The sequence below is a fragment of the Vanacampus margaritifer genome, chromosome 2 (assembly GCF_051991255.1).
Source record: "Vanacampus margaritifer isolate UIUO_Vmar chromosome 2, RoL_Vmar_1.0, whole genome shotgun sequence".
Taxonomy (NCBI): domain Eukaryota; kingdom Metazoa; phylum Chordata; class Actinopteri; order Syngnathiformes; family Syngnathidae; genus Vanacampus; species Vanacampus margaritifer.
Genome location: NC_135433.1, coordinates 51365869 through 51388799, shown reverse-complemented (window position 1 = coordinate 51388799; position 22931 = coordinate 51365869). Strand labels below are relative to the sequence as shown.

Below are 22931 nucleotides of genomic sequence, written 5' to 3'. Positions count from 1 at the left end.
GTGTTATCATGCGGATGCAGTCATTCCTGGTGTAAAGTCATGTCAAACGCCTAAATGCCCTGCAAATATGAATGCAATTTCATTTTTTGGGAAGATAGTTTAAACTTTAGACTGTCCACAGTCTTGGTTGCTACAGTTGTGGGTATTTTTTGTGGGATGTTAATTTAAGGAAAGTCGTCATCTGATGCCCTGTGTGGAGGACCGATAATTCAAAAGCCACAGGCCTTCTTTCTCCACTATATGCAATAGAAAATAATAAGATCAGCGCGCACATGAAAATGCCTGTAATTAAAATGTGAATACTTTTTTTTAATGTGTAGACTAAACGAATACTTCATATATATCGCTGGACTGCTTATTGACTGTTGTCATGAATGTTACTTTCCTTTGAGTTGCACCTTCACCCTGTCAAATTTCTCCTGAACCCACTTCCTCCTTGTCGTTGTGCCACCCGTTCCGTTTCTGCATGCATCTAACGGATGCACAAAGTTGATCTTAAATGTCTCACAGGAGACAAGAAGAGAGAGGATGTGGATGACTGGCTGCAGACATGCTCCCTGGAAGACAACCGGAACCAGAACCATTCCGCCACAGTTCCAATAGCGAACGGTCACTATCTGGCACTGGTTCCAGGCAACAGGAGGCCCATCGACCCAACTGTTGCAGCACAGTTTGCCCAAATCGAACAACCTTTAATCGACAACAATGAGCACGGTTTGCATGGGGAGCAACTGCGGAGGCTGGTGCAGCACCAGGAGAAGATTCAAGAAATGCAGCACCGCCAAGAACAGGAGAGGCAGAAGAGGCAGTGGTTGGAGGAGGAGCGGCTGCGACTCGAGCAGCAGAAGCAGTTGGAGAAGCAGCGAAGGGAGCTTCTCCAGCTGCAGCTGCAACAGCAGCAACAAGAGCATCGTCAGCGCAGGCAGGTTCTGCAGTGGCAACTGGAGCTGGAACAGCAGTACCGCATGCAGCAGAAACAAATCCAACAACAGCAGCAGCTGAGAAGGAGCTCCACCGGAGTCATGCTCTCGCCATCTTCCGGTTTGTGCACCATCTATGAAGCCATGGAAACCAGCGACGAGGAGGATGACGCCAGGGTAGAGCGCAACAGGAACACGCAAGGACGGAGGGTGATGCGAGATTTCCAGAGACAGCTGTGTCCGTTGACTCCTCAGGAAGCCGAGTGGAACCAGAAGGTGGACATTGTTCAACAGCTTATCAACCAAACGTTGACGCTGTCTGGAAATGGAGGCTGTCCACCCCTCCTCCTTCTACCTGTGGGGACAGGTGGAACCTTGAATCGCCTCGATAGCAGCAAGTGGCCCAACCTGCTACAACAGTTCAGTCCTCCTGCTGCTACCGTCACATCCGTCAGCAGCTACTCCCCAGACGGCCAGGGGGCATCTTCACCTGGAGACTGGACTGTGGTGGAAGTGGAGACCCAACACTAGTCAAACAAGGACTTGAACGTGACAAAAGACAAGTTTGGTCTTTTGCAACATTTGTATTGGTAAGTTAGGTGGCAAAATTCAGTACTTATCATTCCCTTTAACTAATATCAGGACCTTTAGAAAACATTTTGGTTTTGCAAGACTGTAATCCACCCTCCATTGCGGGGTTACATTCCAGACCACTTCCACAATAAATGAAATCAATGCTATAGCAATACCCAAAATAATTCCTAGGCATTTTTATATTTTAAAAAGATCTTCAAACACACTTTTTAAATAATGCAAACATTTTGAGAAAGCGCAAAAGCAATGGATACAAATATACTATACAAACACTGTATCGATCCCTGAGTTTACAGTAGGCTACTAACAAATTAGCTCACAATTTACAAAGAAGCACATTATAAAATAAACCTGCTGTCACTGTCTGTAGGTGTAAAAAGCAGGATTGAAGAGAATTTGACATTCATTAATCTTCAGGGAAAAAACTAAACTGACTTGAAATTCTTCCTGTTTTCATTCTTCTTTCAACTTTACCAGGACAAACATAAAAGTGTGCCCCCCATCTAGTGGTTGACAATGGAATTACACACGGAATAAATGGGAGGCAGAACAAAATAAAGAGGCAAGATTTACAAACTACACACACACAAAAGCAAATAGCAGTTTTATAAACTCAGAACCCACAGCTGACTGGGGATTCCGGATTACTCTGCTATAGCACTTCACGTTATTAGCTTACTGTGGTTACCCAAAACAGATCTGAAACTAACTGCTGTAAAGTGTTCGGAAACTCCACTTGGACAAACCAAGTACCATGAAGCCGCAGATTAAAAATTTAATCAAATAAAAAGACCCATGAGCCCTGTTGCTGAACCAACTCAGTGCTACAGGTTAGCTAAGCACTGCAAAGTGCAAATTATTGGAAACGAGCTAGTTTTGCTATATATCATAAACCAACTATTTTTTTATATCCATGCAGTCAGAAGATTGGTGATTTTGATCTAGTCTTGTAATCAGTCACATGACCGCAATGCTTTATACTTAGCATCCTTTCATTTTAGACTACAGTAGACTGTGATTGCCCTCATCCAGACATGCATATCAAGGTCTGTTAAATAGTATCAGAGCATGCTTCCCTGCTAAACTTGTCTTCACTTGAAAACACTGCTTTGTGCTTCCAATTGTTGTGCTTTGTGGGAACAACACTCCTCTATAGTGACATGTTATGAGCATTAGTGCAACGTTTTTTCTTTTATTTTGAATTTCCTAGAGTTGTTTTATTATACTTCGGATTGTGATGGTAGCGCATGGTTGTGTATATGGTTCTCAAGCTATGACAAATTGCACTCTTGGTTTACTTTATGCGAGTTGCCGTGTCTGTATACAGGTAAGTGTCAGTTCTGTTTATTGATGTACATGTTTGTGGACCACCAAACCCTCACTGTGAAGTGTAAAAAAAAATGAGTGCAATGAAACAGACCACTGTGTTGATCAAATAGGATTATTTCCAGTCTGAAAAGGCTTTGGGCACACTCAACAGCTTCCAGTCACTAAATGTTGCTGTGACTTCATCGGACAACCAGGATTTCATGGACCCAATAGAAGCATCAGTCATTGAGGACTGAAGCGGGTGCGAGAGAGAAGAAGGCCCTCCTTGTCCTATCATGGGAGGAGGGAGGGGAGTAAATGGGCGGGTGAGGGGTTTGCCAGGGTGCTGGACTGGTAGACAGGGTGGGGGTGTCAGGGGTGCAGTTGTTGTCATCCGTCTCAAATTCCAAAGCCGTCGCCTCATTTCCTGGGTCGGCCAGCATTCAGGGAGTCGCCAAGGTTACCGATGATGTCATCATGAGGGAAGAAAGGTTTATTTGGGATGAGACAATGCTCCATTTTGGGCAGGCAGCTGCTGGGGATGGGAGGATGGGGGAAGCTTTATTCTTATAAGGCCATGCTTAAGAGGGGTTTATATATATATATATATATGGTATGCTATATATTTCACTTCATTTTATAAATTATTTTGTGATTTGTGTAGGCTATACATGTACACATTTATTCAAATATGGTGGGTGTAAAAAGTCTACCCACCCCCGTTCAAATGTCATGTTTTTGTGATTAAAATGAAAAAAATTGACGAAGACCAATAATTTAAAAAGTTTTCTACTGCTAATGTGACCTATATAATGTGGTTGCATAAGTGTGCACACCCTCTTATAACTGGATGTGCCTGTTCAAAATTAAGACGTCACGTTCAAACTCATGTTAAATGGGAGTCAAATAAAGTTCAGATGTTCTAGCAGGCTTTTACAGATTTTTTTTCACACTTTCTGTATCAAATCAACTTTATTTGTATAGCACATTTAAAAATTCAACTCTGATTAATGTAAGGAACTTTTCATAATTCCCTTCATATTGACTAAACCCCAGATGATATTTCCTCAGCTTGATGACTATTTTCACTGCGTGCTGTGGTATATTTAATGCCTTGGAAATCCGTGTGAACCAGAGACACTTTGTTGCAGGTGTGTGCTGACTCCCATTTACATAAGTTTGACTGAATTGTGAACATCCCCAGATATACGAGGGTGTGCAAATTTGTGTAGCCACGTTATCTGAGTTGTTTATTTGTACTCCTGTTGAAAAGTTTTTTCTACTGAGTTTTACAGGTCGCAGGTGGTCGGTCAGGTTGATGATGGTGAAAGTATTGAAGCTACTTATCTTGGGCTCCTTTGTTTATATATATATATATATTTATATATATATATATATATATATATATATATATATAAACAAAATAAAAGGTTTTAAAAAAGAAAATTTTAGAGGAGCCTGTGTGATTGGAAGTGTAGGAAAGCAAGCTTAAACCTTATAATTCAAATGATAAAAAGAACAATAGCGCCACTTAAAGGCTGGACAAGACACTAGACTAGTCTGTTACATGGTGCGCTTGATATATGCACTTTCAGTACTTTATGTGTCGGGCTGCTAATTAAGGAGTTTATGAATCCTGCAACAAATTACTTTTAAAATCAGCATGTACAGATTATAAGTTGTAGTTTTCTCAATTATTTAGCAATTTATATATACAAAGTCTAAGTACTAGTATGAGAGACATTTTTTATGTACAAGGAATTTCTATATCTGCCATCCTGTATGGCATTTGAAAGCAGCAAGTGCACACTAAATATTATGCTATAGTTTTCTAAATCAATTTCTACATGGGTAACACAAAATGTTATATAAAATAATATTTGTAAGACAGACGAGTACATTTTGCAGATACCTGCTATATATTCATATCGATTAATCTAACGTTTTATCAAGAATATAATGCGCAAGGAAGCACAACTAGCATTAGTAATGCATGATTCAAATCAAAACATATCAATTATATAGTCTACAGTGCCTATATTTCCCGTTTTTGTTTCTCTCTTTACATCTATTGTGTCAAAATGTCATGTTGATGTATTCACGTGAAATGTTGAGTATTTCCATAGAAATTAAAGTTTGATCTTTTTTACTGCACAACTACTTTTGGTGTTCCATTAGCCAAGTCACTTTCTGTAAAAACTGAGAAAACCCTTTTTCAAATCATAAATAAAATGTGTAGGCTGTTGTTGACATTTATGAATGTCATTTTTTTTTCAATGCACTCTAAGCAGATTTTCCTAATATAGTAAATCGTGCTTTATATATACAGTAGGAACTTATACAATCCTGCTCTTGTCAATATTGTAATCAGATATTTAACAATTGTTATGCTGTCACACTGTCCAAAGAAAATGTGTCCACTTTGCTAAACAGCATGTGAACGCAATACCACACAATATAGCATGATAGCAACATGATTAGCTTCTTAGGTTTGGGGTTCGAATCTCGGCCAGTCTGTTCGAACAGGCTGCGGACTAACAGTCAGCCTATGACCACTATAGGCCTACATATGCACATACGCTTGCACAATACTATAGTCCAATACAAATCATAATAACAATTATTGCTCGACACTGCCAGAATGCCAAGTTATTAGAGCTGCACTGCAACCTACAGTGTGCTGTTTTCAGTGTTTCATCTCATAATTGAAACTTTTAGTTTGATACAGTACCGTTCTATCTACACCACTGAAACCACGAGCACGTAAAGCTTCTGCATTGGATCTCATCGTGCAATGACAGTGTAGTATACTTGTAGTCAACTGTACATGTCCGACGATTGGATACAGCTGCTAGCGCCTCCTTGCTGTTGTTCCTTGTCAACATGTCTGGATAAAGCAGGGAAATATGCTACATTTTCAAAATAAGAGCTCATTTGCTTAATAAACCATGAATAGGGCCTTTTTAGTAGAGGGTTGAAAGCCAATCCATCCAACCATATGGCGTTTATTTATTTTTTTACTCTATTCTGGATGAGAGAGAGGTAAGGTACACCCTGGACTGGTTGTGGTTGCCAGCCATTTCTCACTTCTTTTAAAATAAACGGGTTAAACAAATTCATTAATGGTAATGTAAACACACATTGCTTTTCAAATTTCTTGCTTTCAAACTGAGACGGGTGATTAAAAACAAAACCTTAAACTCTTATCACTATAGGCTTTATAATATTACACTACCGTACCGTGTAAAAGTTCGGGGTCACCAAAAAATGTTCTTTCTTTTTTTTTTTTTAAAGAAAAGCATTGTTTTTCAATGAAGATAACTTTAAACTAATCAGAAATGCAGTGCATCGTTAATGTGGCAAATGACAATTCTAGCTGCTAATGTTTGTTTTTTGGTACAGTAATTACATAGAGGCCTATTTCTAGACAAAACTATCACACTAGTGTTCTAAATGTACAAGGTGTTTGCGGATTGCGTCAGAAGGCCTTTTAAAAAAGAAAGTCCTTTTGCAATTTTACGATAAAGTTGGTGCATGAAGTGGCATTGTAGTGCATTTTGTTGGAGCAAATTGCTTAGTGTGGCATTTTTGAACCACAATTGAGCGTGTTGTGCAACATACAGCATTTTCTTTCTTTTGATGAATCTAGCCTGATTTCATATCTGCCTCACAATTTAAGAGGTCCTGGGTATGAATATATAGGAAGTGTGATTATTGTTACTTTGCAGGTAAAAGAGGGAAACTAGTTTGTATTTTTTTCTTTTATTTTTGATCTTATATTTGTATTTTTTTCCCTCTTACATATGAATTTATATTTGTATTTTCCATTGACTTTTGAATAGATAAAGCTACAGTGTGTAGGATTTAGTCAAGTGCCATCCATTGGTGAACTAATAGAATGATGCAATTTTGAAGCACACGCACTACGGTGCCTCAGAGACACCACAATTTGCAAGCCTACCACCAATTATTTTTTTGGAGCGAGCGAGCAAGCGATCAGCCCGGTGAACAGGAGCTAAAGGGAGTGGTGAGCAAAAGCAGCTAGCAATAACTTGCTGGAGCGGCTAACAAGAACGGCTAGTGTAACACGTTATAGTGTTCTGTTAATTTCACCAAAAGCACTCATTAAATTTGGGATAAAATATGAATGCTTTTCTTTTGTTTTTATGACTTGTGCAACATGAGCTAGTGTGCGCGCTGCGGATGACGGCTGCGCGCACACTCGACTCCATTTATTCAAAACTCAACACAACGCAGAGGAAAGCCACCCCCGCAGGTTAAGCAAGAACTAGCCTGAGCGGCTAACAAAAGTGACTAGCGAAAAATCTAGCAAAGCAGAGGGAGACGAGTGGCGGGAACCCGACTCATGAGACTCAGCGACGATCACCTGCTGCGGAAGGTAAGCGGCGGTCGACCCATTAGGTCCAAACTCGAGCTGCAAGCACCACCAGAGGCTAACTACATTTGCAAAGCTCTTCTCCCTCGGATATACATATAGTGGAAATATGGTGGCAAGATGCGGTGCGACCTATGTAATCTAATTAGGCGATTACTAGACCTATGATTATATGAAACAAATGTACGCTAATGTTATAGAACATCTATTTTTTTTGCACATTATTGACACTAATAGTGTTTTTTTTAATGAATGGTTTAGTAGTTGACCACGAGATGGCACTAAATCCTACGTGCTTTTTAAATTACATTTCATTCAGAACTTTGTTTTTAAAGATCAGAGAAGGAGTTGAATTAGTACTTCTACTTTACTTTTTTTTTTTCTTAAACACACTCAAGCATTTGTAAGGATTTTCCATCAGGAGCAAAACGGATGCCACATGTGCACCATAGTAGCACTATTTTGAAAGTTACAACCGGAAGTACAGTTTTTCCCTTTCCCTTCGTTAAGTGACTCAACGCATGTTCCGCCCTCCTTTGAGCAGCTGTCAGCGTTCAACTGTGGCTGGTCAGGAGTGCGCGGAAGCTGGCGACATGTCCCCGGGTGTCTGCGTGAAGTGGAGCGGAGCGTGGCGGTGACTCCGGCGGGCGACTCTTTGCGCGTCACGTCTCCAGAGGATGAGCAGACAGCCAACCCAGCAGCACTCTCTCACACCACCGCAGGACACGCTGCACTCCGCGATGCGGCTCGGGGTCCAAGCTGGAGGCCACGGTCTCCTCTCAAAGCATCTCCTGCTTGCGCCGAGTACATGTTTGGACTCTTGTTGACTACGGCGTTTGGCCGCTTTCTAGTCGCAGCTGTGACGTGCACCATGATCTGATCTTTAAAACCAAGCAGGCGGTAATAGGAGTCACCTGGAAGCACATGATGGCAAACGAGCTGCAAGTAAGTTCATCACTTTGTTGTTACATCTGCTATGTAACGTCGTGCTTGTTTACGTCTTTTCTTCCTGAGGATGATGGTGGTGATGATGGAAATCACCTGCTTATTTGTCTGCAGGGGATACAAAAAAAAAACACGTTTATTTTGCTACTTCAACAACAACATAGTTTATTGTGACGTGTAGCAAAATATCCATGTTGTGCATAGTTCAGGTGCTTGTTTGTAGTTGTCAAACTTGTCATTTGTTCTTAACGCTTTAATAATACTGAATGTTTTCCATACATAGTGAGAGTCAATTCAGAGAAGGTGATTTGGCTTGTTGAAAGAAACCATCTTCTAAGTCTTTGTGCAATTAAGTTCAATGCTTTGTGTGACACTACACCTTGGACTCCCACACAGTACTTGGCATCGGGTAGGGACTGCTGTGAGTCACTGGAAGGTGTTGTGGTGTCATGTAGTGTGTCAGGTTGCAGTTCTCTTGGTGTCAGTCCAACCCAGGATTGAGTGGATTGCCGGCAAATGCCAACAATTTAAAGATCAGCAGTTGTGAGTGTGTGTGAATAATCTGGATTGATAGTAATGTCACAGCGGAGGTTTGGGCAGTGTGAGTCAACAGTGCTTCTTTGAGTTGTCGTCAAGTAGAGTTCTCCATTTTGTTTATTTGTGTGCTAAATGAAGGTTTTTCTTCAATCAGTTAATTGATTTATTGGTTATAAAACACACATCCCTTTCACCATTCACACATTTTGAAACTTGAGACCTTTGTTGATTACATCTGATTTTGCCTTTTTAGTAGCTTAGGTACCAGCTGTGCGCTCACCATGCTTCGGTATGCATCCCTAAAAATATTCTTAATGTGTGTGCGCTAGCATTCTCTCATCAATAAACAGAACCTTTTCCTGGTGAACAGGTTCAATATTATTGTAATGTATGCAGTCCAAATAACTGAAAGCGGCTAATGAGTGGTTCATTGTCGAGCTTCCCTGCACAGCAATGGAGGGTTTTCGGCCCACTCTAATGTATTCAGTGATACTGTCATGGTGACTGCAGAGAGGCAGCGAGTGATGGCAGATGGAGATGCGCTGATTGAGGTCGCTTGAACCCTCTCGCATTAGGCCTCATTCAGTGGGAGACCTTCATCATATCACATACTAATTGCCCGGCCCTGCCGACCGTGTGCGGCCCACCAACTATTTGCATTATCAAGAGTTGTTTCATATTTGTTGTATTAATATAGCAGTTAAAATGAAATTCAACATATATGCAACTAATGGTTATTTTAAAAATCCTTTAATCTCTTGATTATTTTGCCGAGTATTTGTGTAAGAAAAAAATATTGTTTACTTTCTATCCCTTCATTCCAAAACATTAGATTATTTCAAATTGACAGTACAGAAAATACACATAACAAACTGATTATGATTCAGTTCCTGGTTTAGTCTGGAAAATGTCTAAATCGGCCAAAATGTTGATCATTGTTTTCCAAAGTAAAAGCAGATGTTTGTGAATGTTGTACAGTATTTTGATGTTGATTATTCTGCTTTCATGGAGGTCTACAAAAAAAATGGAGAATATTAACTGCTGAGGCTGAAATTCCAAGGATTTGAACAATTATAAATTAAACAAGATATCTAATTGAGTAATCAATGATCAAATTTGCAATAAATTTGTAAATTGATTGTCAATTTAGTTATTGCATTGTTTTAATTCATTTATCTCAGTAAATAATTGCTTGATTGATTTACTCTAAATAAAAAAAAAAATATATATATTTTTTTATTTTTATAATTGCTTGATTATACCGGTAATTAAATCCCATTTATTATTGAAATACACTCTGACATACACATTTTTTTAAATCGCCTATTCCATCTCTCTGTTTTAAAAATGAAGTATGGCTTTAAGCCAGACTCTACATTTTTTTAAACTTATTTTTTGGAATAGCTCTTTCATATGATTTTATTAGATTTATTTATTTATTTTTTAGATTTTTGTTTGTTTGTTTTTTGCGGTACCTAAAGGCGTGTCAGGTCAATAGCAGTCACTCATTAACTTGCCCATTTGCTTTGCTTCTTTTAACAACACCTTCATTCTCACACAAACACCGTAAGTACAGCGAAGCCATTCTCTCCCACTTTTATTTGCTGGCAGCTTGTTTATCTTTTTTTGGGGCCCTCCTTGTTCAGATGGCTTGAGGGGTGTAAATCAAGCCTGGTGATGAGGAGGACACATGCACTGCGCTGAGCTGATAATGTAACATTGACTTTGTGGAAGCTACAGTACGCAGTCTGCAGCCTCACTCATGAATTGTTTATTTCTTTTGGGGCTGAAAGTGGAAGAGCACGGGAGAGGAGCTCCTGCCACTGCTGCCTGTTTCCTGGGTGGAGAGGAGCAGCCAAATGACTTTTGTATTGATCATGCGGCAGAATGATTCTTCCATTTTCTTTAATGGGCTCCTCGCAAGACTTTGGAGAGGGCTCCTCATCCAACTCAGCTGATTGTCTTCATGTGTTATGACGATACACTGTGATGGCTTGGATCCCACTCGCATCCGTATCGCTCCTTCTGCTACGAGAAGATAAAGAGGTTGAGGACTTGAGTGTGTCTCTTACCTCTTAGGCGGGTCGCATCCGTATCTACAAAACATCTCAGTCTGCTGTAATGCACACACACATATTCACAACAAGCATGTAGGTGCTGCATTATGCTCTAATGCCATTCCACGCTTTAATGAAAGAGGAAGTGTTCTTTGGGATTATCGTTCAGTCAAGCTGTGGTGGAGCAATGACAATCACTTGAAGAAAATATTCCAATCTTTTTTTCGTTGAGAGTCATAAATTGGCTTACACGTCATCAACAATTTCCACGCCTCTGACCAGTATGGACACATTTGCTAAATGGAATGTAAATTTAATGTAATGTAGGAATAATTTCATGCCTTATTTAAGATAAACAGGCAAGATTAAGGTAATGATGGTACACTCTACGCTACCATTGGTTACTGATTGTGAGAATTAGCATGATGTAATATACCAGGGGTGTGAATTGCCCAGTACCTGGCGATTTGATCCGTATCACGATTCATAGGTCACGATTGGATTCGATACAGATTAATCCCGATACTAATCTTTAAATTGATTATTGCGATTTTTTTAAACTCAGATTTAGAAAATACTAACTAGTAAACTTGTACATGTACACTGTAAGCTTTGTATGAAAATGTATTTATCTGAAAATTCAGGTTGCAGTCTGTTTCATGTTTGAACAGCACTGAAATCAAATATTAAGGCTTAATGTTACATTAATATATCATTCTTCCATGCTTAATGTGTAAATCCTAACCCTAAGTAAGACGTTTTGTTGAATATTCCCATAAAAAAAATTGATGTTTAAAAATCGATTCAGCCGCATATTGAATCGATTCGACAAATGCGTGTTGTAATATCGTGATATATTGCCGAATCACAAAACACCCCTATAATATACTGTACAATAATAATAATAATGTTTCCTAGCCTTCCCCTAGATAAATGGCTATTTTTTAATAAGTAAACAAATAAAAATAAAAAAAATAAACAAGCGGACGGTATGTGCTGCTTTGAAGACCCCCTTTTTCTTTTATCGCTCAGTTCCTTAGACCCCAATGTTAGATTTGGCAGAGGCATATTTTGTTGAAATACAATTATAATTCTTTATTTTAAAAAAAATAATACAAGTTTCCTCCTGTAAACACTAAGCATATAATTTATACATGTGTTTAAGACAAGTTATAAAATGTCTCAAGTCCTCTTGTTTATGTTTAACAAATGAAAACATCATAAATAATGCTGTTTCTACTAAGTACTGTCTCAAATGTTCTCCAAGTTGGCACAAAACTTTGATTCACACTTTACTAATTATACTTCAGTAATTGTAAAATGTTAAACCTTTATTTTACTGTTCCTCTCTGGCTCATTTGAATGAAATGTTATTTTATTTTTTATTTGTCATGTTTTATATATTGAAAGGTAATTGTTACATTTATTAAAAAAAAAAAAAAGATTTTACTATTAACTCTTTGACTGCCATGGACGTTAAAAGACGTCAAGTAAAAACCTACGGAGGGCCGCCAATGACGTTAAAAGACGTCATCCAATTTTTTATTTTTTTTTGAAACGGGTGGAGGAAAGCCTTGGCCAGCTGTGGTGAAAGTTTCAAGCAGATCTAGTTACCCTAAAGACTATTTTTGGCCCCTAGATGGCAGCAATGACTCTCTTTTGACAAGATTGGGTAGGCGTCAGTAGAAGACGTGAGGCGGAGCTAGAGGGGACAATGGCTGGGGAAGGGAAGAGAACATGGCGACCGGTTGCAAGCGGCTCACGCTCGAGCATTTTTTTTCAAAGACGAAAAGCATCGACCAACGCTAAAGAGCACATTGATGACGACGATGATCATCATCGATGATGATGATGGTGACTCCGAGGTTGACGCTGAAGTTGCAAGCGTTGACGCGGCGGCTATGACGACATCATAAAGGTTCACCGGCTAGCGATGCTAACACTGGAAAACGCGGAGCACAACCGAGCACTTCTGCACAGGCGGACGTTCAATCGGACGACGAAGAGTGCCCCGAGTCCAATGCATATTCATCGGAGGAGTGGGTACAGTCTGCTACTTGCTATTCCCCGGAAAAAAAGGCCGTCAAGAAAGTGTAACGTCTGCACGCGAAAGGAGCCATCGCAAGTGAAACTAATCTGTTGTGCAAATCCTGCTGCGTCTCCTTGCACGCAGGGGAGTGTTACAAAAAGAAAAACAAGAACACAACTTTTGAGTGTTGCCTGGCTGGTCGGGTCAGTGTGGAAAGGCGAACTATCAAGCTGATGGCTTCTTATTGCTACCATGCAATTTTCCAATAGCTAAAATTATAATTATAACATATATATATATATATATATATATATATATATATATATACACACACACAGTATATAATATCATAGCATGGAAAGCTACCTTCTAAAAAGAGCCGAGTCCCCGCACAGGGAGCGTTGTTTGGAAATCCCCCGTCTTCCACCTCGCCAGCGAGTGAAATCCTCCAGGTAGGCGTTTTATCATCATTATTATTATTGTCGCCTCGGGCGAAAATCTTCGTTTCTTGGGGTGTTTTGTAGCTTCTGCATGATAACAGTAATCGTGCGTAGATGTTTGACTCGACTTCCTTCAGGAACGACTGGGAAAAGGACGTATGCCGTAAAGCAGTCTGCACGTTTGTAATTTTTTTATGTGTTCACACCATCCACCTCAAAGTTGTTTAGTGCCAGTAAAAATGATACAGACCCCCTCAGGCCATGACAAAGGTTTCATTAATCTAGCTGTAAGTCAATGTTTCATCAGCAGAATTATGAAAATATGAATTGAAGGTTCAAATCCTATTTAGTGTTGCTTTAAACATTGATGAACATTTACTACCACCAAAATTAATAAACAAAATTTAACACACACAAAACAAAAAAAAGAGAGATGGAGAGTACAAAAGTACCGAAAATTGGTGCCGTTGAGTACCGGTATCAATTCCCAGCTACAGAGTATTGGATCAGTACCGGTTTAAATGTGAAGGGTACCCATCGCTGGTGATAACTGTGAAAATCTTTCAGTTTTACAATTACAAAGCATGCAAAGCTGTAATTTTGATTCAAAAGTTCAGTTTGTTAACAAACGGCAAGACTTGCATAATCAGACTATGAAAGTTGTTTCAAGACTGAGCTGCTCCTTCGCAGTAAACAGTAATTTTGACATGTCCATGTGTGTGGTTTACACGCATTAACCTGCGAGGTGAGTCAAAGCTGGTCGCTGAGGGGTCCTCAGTTAAAGTGCTTCATAACTAAAAGTTGAGTTGAATTGAGGAAAGCTGTCCTGCATATAATGTATTCTGTCAAACGTATATAGACAAACAATCAATGAAAACTCATTTTATAATGCTATCTTTGTTATTCATATCTTCAGAGAAGTCTAAAAATGTATGAAAAATGAAGAATGAAAAGTTTCTTTTTCATATTGGAAAGACCTCCCAGGTTGCTGAAGAAGAAAGCCAATTGAGTGCGCACATCCTTGTATTACGACCTGGGTCCGAAAAGAAAGGTATCTGGGTCAGAGTCCGGCTATAAATGACCTCTGTGGTGGCCAATTATAGCCTGTAAGATGTGTGTTGTGAGCTTTTCCGAATGTGCAAAGGCACTGGTGTTGACCGTAGTAAGTTGAAGCTATCCTTGATAGAAACCAAGGATGAGTGACCTGCTTGTGGTTGCAACGGATGCATTTCAGATAAGCTCTCTCACCACTGTATTGGGGTCATGCAGTATCTGTTTATTGCGCTACAACAGTGGTGTCAGGTTGAAGAGGAGTACAGACCTGAGGCTCAATCCTTAACAGTGGCCTGCCTGTCCTGTCTGGATCCAGAGGCCAAAACAGGAGAGCGGGAAAATCCGGCTATTATTACCAGTTGGCAAGTTAGTAGCAGTGTGGCACAAATACACACCGGTCTTTGAAAAGGTAACTTAAACTGCCGCCATTGTTGTCATGTACGTTTTTTGAGACAGTGGCACAATTAGAAGCAGTCGGGTGCCATTGTGACATTTTCAATCCACCAACTAACAATGCATAGGAAACTTTGCGAGTGGTAACCGAAGAAGGATTAATGGCGCTCTAAGAATAGGATACAGTGTCCGCACAGGGAAAGTCCAGACAGGAGGAAGTTGTGCAGGGTTGTGGTTGTTTGGACACAACTTAACTCATTCACTGCCATAAATTCATTAAAAAAACAACAAAGATTATTAAAAATTAGGGGCAAGAGGCGATTCTAATTTGTAATTGTAATTAATCGCATGACTTCACTAGTTAACTCACGATTAATCACAACTTTTATATCGGTTCTAAATGTACAATAAAAAAATTCTAGGTTTTCATACTCTTGATAACAAAAGTGGGGAAAAAAATGTTAAACTAAAATGAATTTTTGACATTTATAGCTGTCAATGTCAGTGAATGAATAAAAAAAAAGAAAAGATAAAAAATTTGGGGCGTCAGGCAATTAAAATGTTTTATCGTAATTAATCGCATGACTTCACTAGTTAACTCGCGATTAATCACAAATTTCATATCTGTTCTAAATGTGCAATAAAAAAAATCTAGGTTTTCATACTCTTGTTAACAAAAGTGGGAAAAAAATTTAACTAATAGAAATAGTTAAAAGGAATTTTTGACCTTTATACCCGTCAATGGCAGTGAATGAGTTAATAACATCTTTTCGGCTCCAGTTACTTGTATGTGACCACCTCATTTTAGCTAATATTTATTTTTTAGCTAGTCTTTTGTCAGCAAAATACATTTAGAGCAACAACAATAAAGTGGCCACAATAAGTAGTTTCTTTGAAGACAAGGCCTTGCTCAGCCAGAAGGCTTAGGATTCTTTTTACAAACTCTAAAAACAGACAGGACCCATATAGAGAAAATATGTTTTACACTCTAGTTTCTTCCAAAAAGTCACTCTTTGCTCTGATCTTTTTTTTTGGCACCCTGGATGAGCTTCCAGAGTAGTCACCTGAAATGGATGGCTATTTTTATTTTGAACAAACTAGAATATAAAACATGTTTTCAGTTATTTCACCTTTTTTTGTTAAGTACATAACACAACATGTGTTCATTCTAAGTGAGAATCTACAATGTAAATACAGACGCTCCCCTACTTACGAACATTCAAGTTACGAACAACGGTACATACGAACATTTCTGCGCGTACAGTATGTCGAAAAATGTTCGAAAAGAAATGCTGTAAGTTAGATTTTGTATTGCGCGTAGTGCTTCTTTCCGCCGCTAATACCGATGATTGGCGCTGTGAGAGCTCATTGGAGGTTGAGCAACGTGGCGAGGAGGAGGAGGAAGAAACACCGGTCCCCATGAAGCAGGAAATAACTTTTGAAGCCGATTCCAGCGACGACGAAGAATCTCTCATGATATAAAATCCTCCTCTTCCTCCTCCTCCATCATCTCCTTAAGCATCGAGTACATCTTCCAAAAGTAAGTTAAACTTCATTTTATTTATCTTATTACGTACATGTACATACTGTGTGTGTGTCTTTCGCTCTCTCTCTCTCTAACATACGTAGTACAATACAGTACTGTACGTATTCTCTCCATTTTATTAAAAGTTTTTTTCAGTACAAACCAATGCAGGTTACTTGTACAAGCCTTAAACATACTTATATAAACCTTCAATATACTTATATAGGCTTTAAACATAAATTATAATACAAAATATAGCACTGAAGCAACTTACGAACAAATTCACCTTACGAACGATCGTCCGGAACGTAACTCGTTCGTAAGGTGGGGAGCGTCTGTAGTCATGAGAATAAAGCAAACACATTGAATGAGATGTGTGTGTGTCCAAACTTTTGGCCTGTCCTGTATATTTTAACATCATTTTATATTTGCATGCATTAGTTAAGTTTGTGCCATCACCCCCACTTGCTAATAGCCGCGTTTCCACCGCAGGAACTTCGGGGTAAATTTACGGGGCCAGCCCCATATGTGCGGGTCTCCACTGCAGGAGCCTTCCCAACCGGGCCACATTTACAGGAACTTACAGGGACGAGCGGTTGTCCTACTCGAGGGTAGGTACTCCGCCGGCCCGATAAACTCCCGATCGGGCTTTTGTGCTCATTAGCTAAAAAATATTTAGTATAAAAAATTATCTTACCTTTATGCGCGACTATGATGCATTCTCGGCTTAAGTCTCTTCCACTAAAATAATTCTTTTAATAATCCTTTGCCTATTTTCGTTCCACTCTACTGTTAGCCTTTTCAAATTCTTCATCTAGACGTCGTCTCCTCTCACTCAAACCATCCATCCACGCCAAGTACATCAAAAAAAGCTGAAAAAAACGGCGACCGCCACAAGTTTTTCTATTTCCTCGTTCTGATTTTTGCGGCGCCGTGCTTGGGTGACGTCACAGAAACCATCGCAAGGCGATTACGTGTCGATCGAAACTCGTGAATTGCGAGTCAGCCTTTTCAAATTCTTCATCTAAACGCCGTCTCGTCTCACTCAAACCATCCATCCACGTCAAAATAAAAAGAGCAACCACGTAAAGTTTTTCTCTTTCCTCGTTGTGATTTTTGTCGCGCGGTGCTTGGGTGACGTCACGGGAGAAACTGTCGCACGGCGTTTACGCGTCGATCGAAACTCGTGACGTCGCGAAATGGGTCGTACTCTGCAGTGGAGACGCAGCCACAAGCGGGCCGGCTGAGAGGACGGTTCCTGTGAAAGACCCCACCCCCCTTCCACGTCCTGCGATGAAAACACGGTTCATGTAATCTGTTGCGAGGTGTCAGCGTTAAAAGTTTAAGGGTGGCACATATGTCATCTATAGGTAATTTGTAGACAGTCCTAGCCAGACCCTCCAGGCTTTCACAGGCATTTTTTATGATTGTTGCTGGTTAAAATAATACAGTATATACAAGAAATCGGCAATGCTATGAAATATGCAGTGCTTAATGCTATCATGGCCAAAATCATTGCCATAACTACTACTACATTTCCTTCTCAAAATCATCAGCTTCCACTTCATCTCTCTGAAAAACTTTTGTACGCTTTTAATTAAGAGAGTATAGTGATAAATCTTCCGTTTCTAATTCTACACATTTAAAGACATGTTTAATTATTGATTTACGTCTGAAAACTGCCCAACAATAGGTTAGCATCATTCACATACAAATGTTCACATCGTTCTCAATTGAATTAGTTCGGTGCTCCCGACAGACCTCGACTCCATCGCCTCGTCAGTGTGATTTGCCTAGACTGGATATTAATAGTCAGGTTTCCATCCAAATGTTTCAAAACTTTTATGCGAATTTTGTGAAAATGCGCAAAACGGACATGCGACATATGCCCGTTTCCATCCGCTCTTCTTTTGCGAGTATGCGCCGCGAAATGACGTTGTAGTGACGGACCTTTGGGACAATGGGGAGTCCCAGGTGGGAATGTTGGTTTTGACGGACTGAACGGAAGTAGTTTGCCTTCTAAAATTGCATTAATGTTTTTTTCTTTAATTAATTGTATAAAGAATCGTGTTTCTTCGTCTCCCCAAACATATCTTACTTTATCATCCGCCATTTATTGTGACTACAAACGTGCGTGTGACGTAGTATCGGTTAAAACGTGCGACGTATATCTGGTCTTGTAGTCACAAAACCATCGCCAAAATGCGCATTTTCCTTTTTTTGATACGCTTCACAAATCACCCCCTCCAAGCATAAACCTTTTTGGCAAATTTTGGGCCTTTTTTTTGTATTTCTGGCGTTTTCATTCAGTTTCTTTTTCGCAATTCTTTAAATTTACATAAAAATAGGTGGATGGAAACCCACCTACTGTTCACGTGTTTAGGACTCGTGAAATAAGAGAAATACAATTGTTGGCAACTTGCCGCTATTAATTACACTAGGCGAGCTTGTCGCTAATCGCTCTGACTTGGCGGTTATGGTGCTTATGGTGTTTGTGGAGTCGCGATGTTAATGGTTGTTGGTGGAACAGAATTGTCAACAAATCCCTCCACATGGCAGCCGTTTTTCGGTACATCTCTACTGTTATTTTGATTGTCACTCTTGTCAAAGTTGTCTTTGCCAAAATGCTAAACCTTAAGGAAGGAAGGAAGGAGGACGCAGTGACACACTTCCCGCGGCACCTCCAAAATAAAAGACAATATCCATTCCAGCTGTCAAGGCACTTTTATTGTGACGAGGTCCGACAACAACAGTGCCTCTAACTGTGCGCAAATGACATTTTCAGAGCCAGTCACCCCACAACGTCTCGTAAACTTACTTTGAGCCTTGAAACTAATAAATGAATTGTAACACAACGCATTTCACATACAATAACGATAACGACGTTTCGAATATGGGGAGAATAATTAGATTAGTCCGTTTATAAAAATTAAAAATAACTGATTTGCATACCAAGCTTTTTTTATTTTATTTATTTATTTTTATTTTTTTATGGGGCTGAAGAAGAGTTGTGCCATTTGTCCTTTTTTCAGTTCAGTTGAGCTCAAGCGCATGTGCCGAAAGTGGCGCGACTTGGGAGGTGGTGACGGTGCAGCCCGCAGCAATGAGGCTGCGGGCTGCACGGTCCATCAAAATATGTACATTTATGTGAAAACGGTCCATGGTGTAAAAAAGATTACGGACTGCTGCCGTTGACAACTGTGGCAAATCAGCTCAGATTATATGCTCCCATACTGGAAGTCAGGACAAATGAATTGTTGTTTTTTTACGAGGTGTAATTTTACAAAGAATTTTTGTATTGAATCTCATTTGACTATTCGGGTATCTAATATTGTGGTCAGTGCTTGACGTCTCCCTGTGGAGTGGCAAAATGAGGTCTCGTTGTCATACATTTCATGACACTGAAATTAATATCACTCAAATTTGCCAACATTCGTGTGTGTGTTTTTTGTCTTATACTGCTTCACATCTGCACATCACATCCCGTAATCGGCACAATCAGTTTAGAGGGATAATCATCTACATTATAAAATAGGCCTCTTATCCCCCTCCACTACTCCACAATCATCATGTTTAATCTGCTTCCCATGTCCATTAGGATCATGTTTACATTAGCGGCATGAAGGTACATACTGTATGTAGGCGGCCTATGTTTTCCATAGGTGTCTTGGCAACATATTGCAATTAAAGTAGAGCATCTGCCTTAAACTGAGAGGCAAGTCTTAAATAATAATTTATTTATTTATTTATAATAATATGACCAAACCCCAAAAAACGAGTGAGCCCTGAAGGTCGTTACTTGAGCCCTTAGGCACTATGATGTCATTTGCAGTAGACCACCCACTGGGATGGATCAAAACAGGTGGATTTTTAAATTCATATTCCAAAGCTTTATTTGACGCACAACTATGGCCATGTTTTACAAAAAAATGAATTGCATTCAGTATTTGAGGGAATATTTTAACCTGTTGAGCTATTAGAGCCAATGGGATGTTTGTTTCTTAGGATGTTTTATTAGTGGCATTTTACAGAAAATCATTGTTTTTTTTGGGCCAACTGGTGTGTGTGTGTGTTTTTTAACGAAATGTTATTTTACATCCACATTTATAATCACTATACAGTTCTTGAGGCGGTATTTTGCACCGTACAGATTGTATTTACTTTCTAAATTTTGACTCTGGCATCTTTTATGAACTTAAGTTTGTAATAAACAAATAAATTGAAATGATGTTTTGGATTTCCTTGTTTATAACAGGAAACCATGAGTGAACACCAAAAACTAAATGTTGTTCATCTTGCAGCACAATATCTTTCTGATGCTTAAATGGTGCTTAATTTTTGGGGGAAGAGTTAAAGGTAGAAATTGAATTCACAAATTTGCAAAATATGCCTCTTAAGTTGCACAAAAGCTCACTGTACCGCACAAGACTTCAAAGGATCAACCTTGTGCATTGTTGATTTCTATTTTCTTTGGATTCTGGTGACATTTATTCCCAGAGAATAAACCAATTATTTGAACCAAGAAGAACAAACTTTTTTTTTCTGAGAAAATTGGAGTGTCTGAATTTTTCTCTGAGCTGTTCAGCACCTCCAGTTATTGTTGTCTCGGTGAATCGAAGTGGCTACATAGAAGTTGACCTCACTCAAACTATTTTGGCTCAAACTGCCAGGATTTTCATTTAAAAATGAAATCTATTGTAAATCCCCCCCCTTTTTTTTTTTTTACTCATTCACTGACATTGACGGCTATAGACGTCCAAAATTCATTTGAACTATTTTTATTTGTTTAACATTTTTTCCACTTTTGTTAGGAGAATGAAAACCTTGAAAAAAAATAGTGTACATTTAGAACAGATATAAAATTTGTGATTAATCGCGATTGTGAAAATTAGGGGTGTCAGGCGATTACAATTTTTAATCGTAGTTAATTGCATGACTTCACCAGTTAACTCATGATTAATTACAAATTTTATATCTGTTCTAAATGTACAATATAAAAATTCTAGGTTTTCATACTCTTGTTAACAAGTGGGGAAAAAAATGTTAAACTAATAGAAATAGTTCAAATGAATTTTTGACGTCTGTATCCATCAGTGGCAGTGAATGAGTTAAAAAAAAAAGAAAAAGCATTTGCTTAAAAATGTGCTCAATAGCATTGGAGTGAACAATGAAGTAAACCAGTTAATGATATACAAACCAATTTATAGCAAATACTTTGCATGATAGTAGCAGTAGCTTTCTTGTATCCCATTGCATGACAGAAGGAGGTTAAGCATGTGCACTGCCCAACTTTTCTCAGAGAAGATTTTTAGTTGGCTTATTGAGCCGAAACAGAGGAACTGTTTGTTGCAGCCAAGTCCACAATGGACAATGGCGGGAGCACAAACATAAGCATTTACTGAAGTCTTTTGAGAAGATGGACTTCTGCACAAAGATGCCCTTCAGGTTGCTGTGATCCTCCCCAGCTGTAGAGTGCACCACACACACACGCATGCACACACAAAGACAGACGTGCGTCGTTCAAACATTCGGACACTCATGTTATTATTTTGCCGATGCATGTGGTGGATGGGGCCGTATAGTGCGTACATGCAGCCATGTTGCAAAGTAGAAAAACAGCAAGAGGAGATTGAGCAACATCAATTCCTCCGTAATATGAGGGATTTTAAGGATTAGCAGGCAACACATACAGTCCAAGGTACATTCTGTAAGCCGTTAGCACATTCATAGTGGGCCAGAAAGCACGTCATAATTCCAGTCTGCTGAGTGTTACACTACCTTATTGTTTGTGTGCATTGACTTTTCTGATGCCCAATTTAGCAAGGGTGACATGACTTTTCCTTTATGAAGAACATCTTACAAGTCTATACTGTAATTTGCTGTGTCCACCAAATTATTACACCTGTGCTTAATTGTATTGCTTTATTAGCAAGTAATCATCTCTCTTTGTCCTTGAAAATCACTAGTAGTCAAACCATACAGGATAGCGCGAGTTCAACATATCCATGATTTCTAATAATAAGTAGGAATACATGCTTGTAATAAACAGCAATGGCCATTCAGCCACCGTCCGGCGGCCCAGTCATGCAAAAACACCCACAGGCCAAATGGGCGCAATGTATCAGCTATAATGGCAAAGCCAAAAGGTAAGCAGAGCTGCATCAAGTTTTATTGGATGCACAGGTTCACGTTGGCTAACAGTGCTAGCTTGGATAAGAGGCATGTTAAGTCATTCACTGCCATTGATGGCTTTAGACGTCAAAATTTAATTTGAACTATTTCTGTTAGTTTAACATTTTCCCCACTTTTAACAAGAGTATGAAAACCTATAATTTTTTTTGTTATTGTACATTTAGAACAGATATAAAATTTGTGATTAATCGTGAGTTAACTATTGAAGTAATGTGATTAATTAAAATTAAAAAAAATTATTGCCTGACGACCTAATTTATAATAATCTTTTTAAGTAATCTTTTTTCAAAAAACAAATTTTTAATAATCTTTTCTTTTCTCTTTTTAAATTATCTTTTTTCAAAAACCAAATTTTTAATAATCTTTTCTTTTCGTTTTTAAAATAATATTTTTTCAAAAAAAAAGAAAAGATTATTAAAATTAGGGCGTCAAGCAATTACATTTTTTAATTGTAATTAATCGCATGACTTCAATAGTTAACTCATGATTAATCACAAATTTTATATCTGGTCTAAAAATAACAATATTTTTTTTCATACTCT

General features: G+C 38.9%; 2 protein-coding genes across 3 annotated transcripts in view; both read left to right on the top strand.

Annotated features, from left to right (window-relative positions):
• LOC144043392 (uncharacterized) overlaps positions 1-5074 on the top strand; it is a 40380-nt gene extending 35306 nt beyond the window's left edge. For both annotated transcript variants that reach the window (XM_077556980.1, XM_077556981.1), the window contains exon 6: positions 511-5074. In XM_077556980.1, the coding sequence (XP_077413106.1) occupies positions 511-1451 (941 nt within the window). In that variant the 3' untranslated portion in view covers positions 1452-5074. The remainder of the gene's footprint in view (positions 1-510) is intronic.
• Positions 5075-7723: 2649 nt separating this feature from the next.
• The window catches only part of pkn1b (protein kinase N1b), a 47172-nt gene continuing 31964 nt past the window's right edge, over positions 7724-22931 (top strand). Inside the window, exon 1 of the mRNA XM_077556989.1 lies at positions 7724-8163. Coding sequence (XP_077413115.1) covers positions 8143-8163 — 21 coding nt within the window. The 5' untranslated portion in view covers positions 7724-8142. The remainder of the gene's footprint in view (positions 8164-22931) is intronic.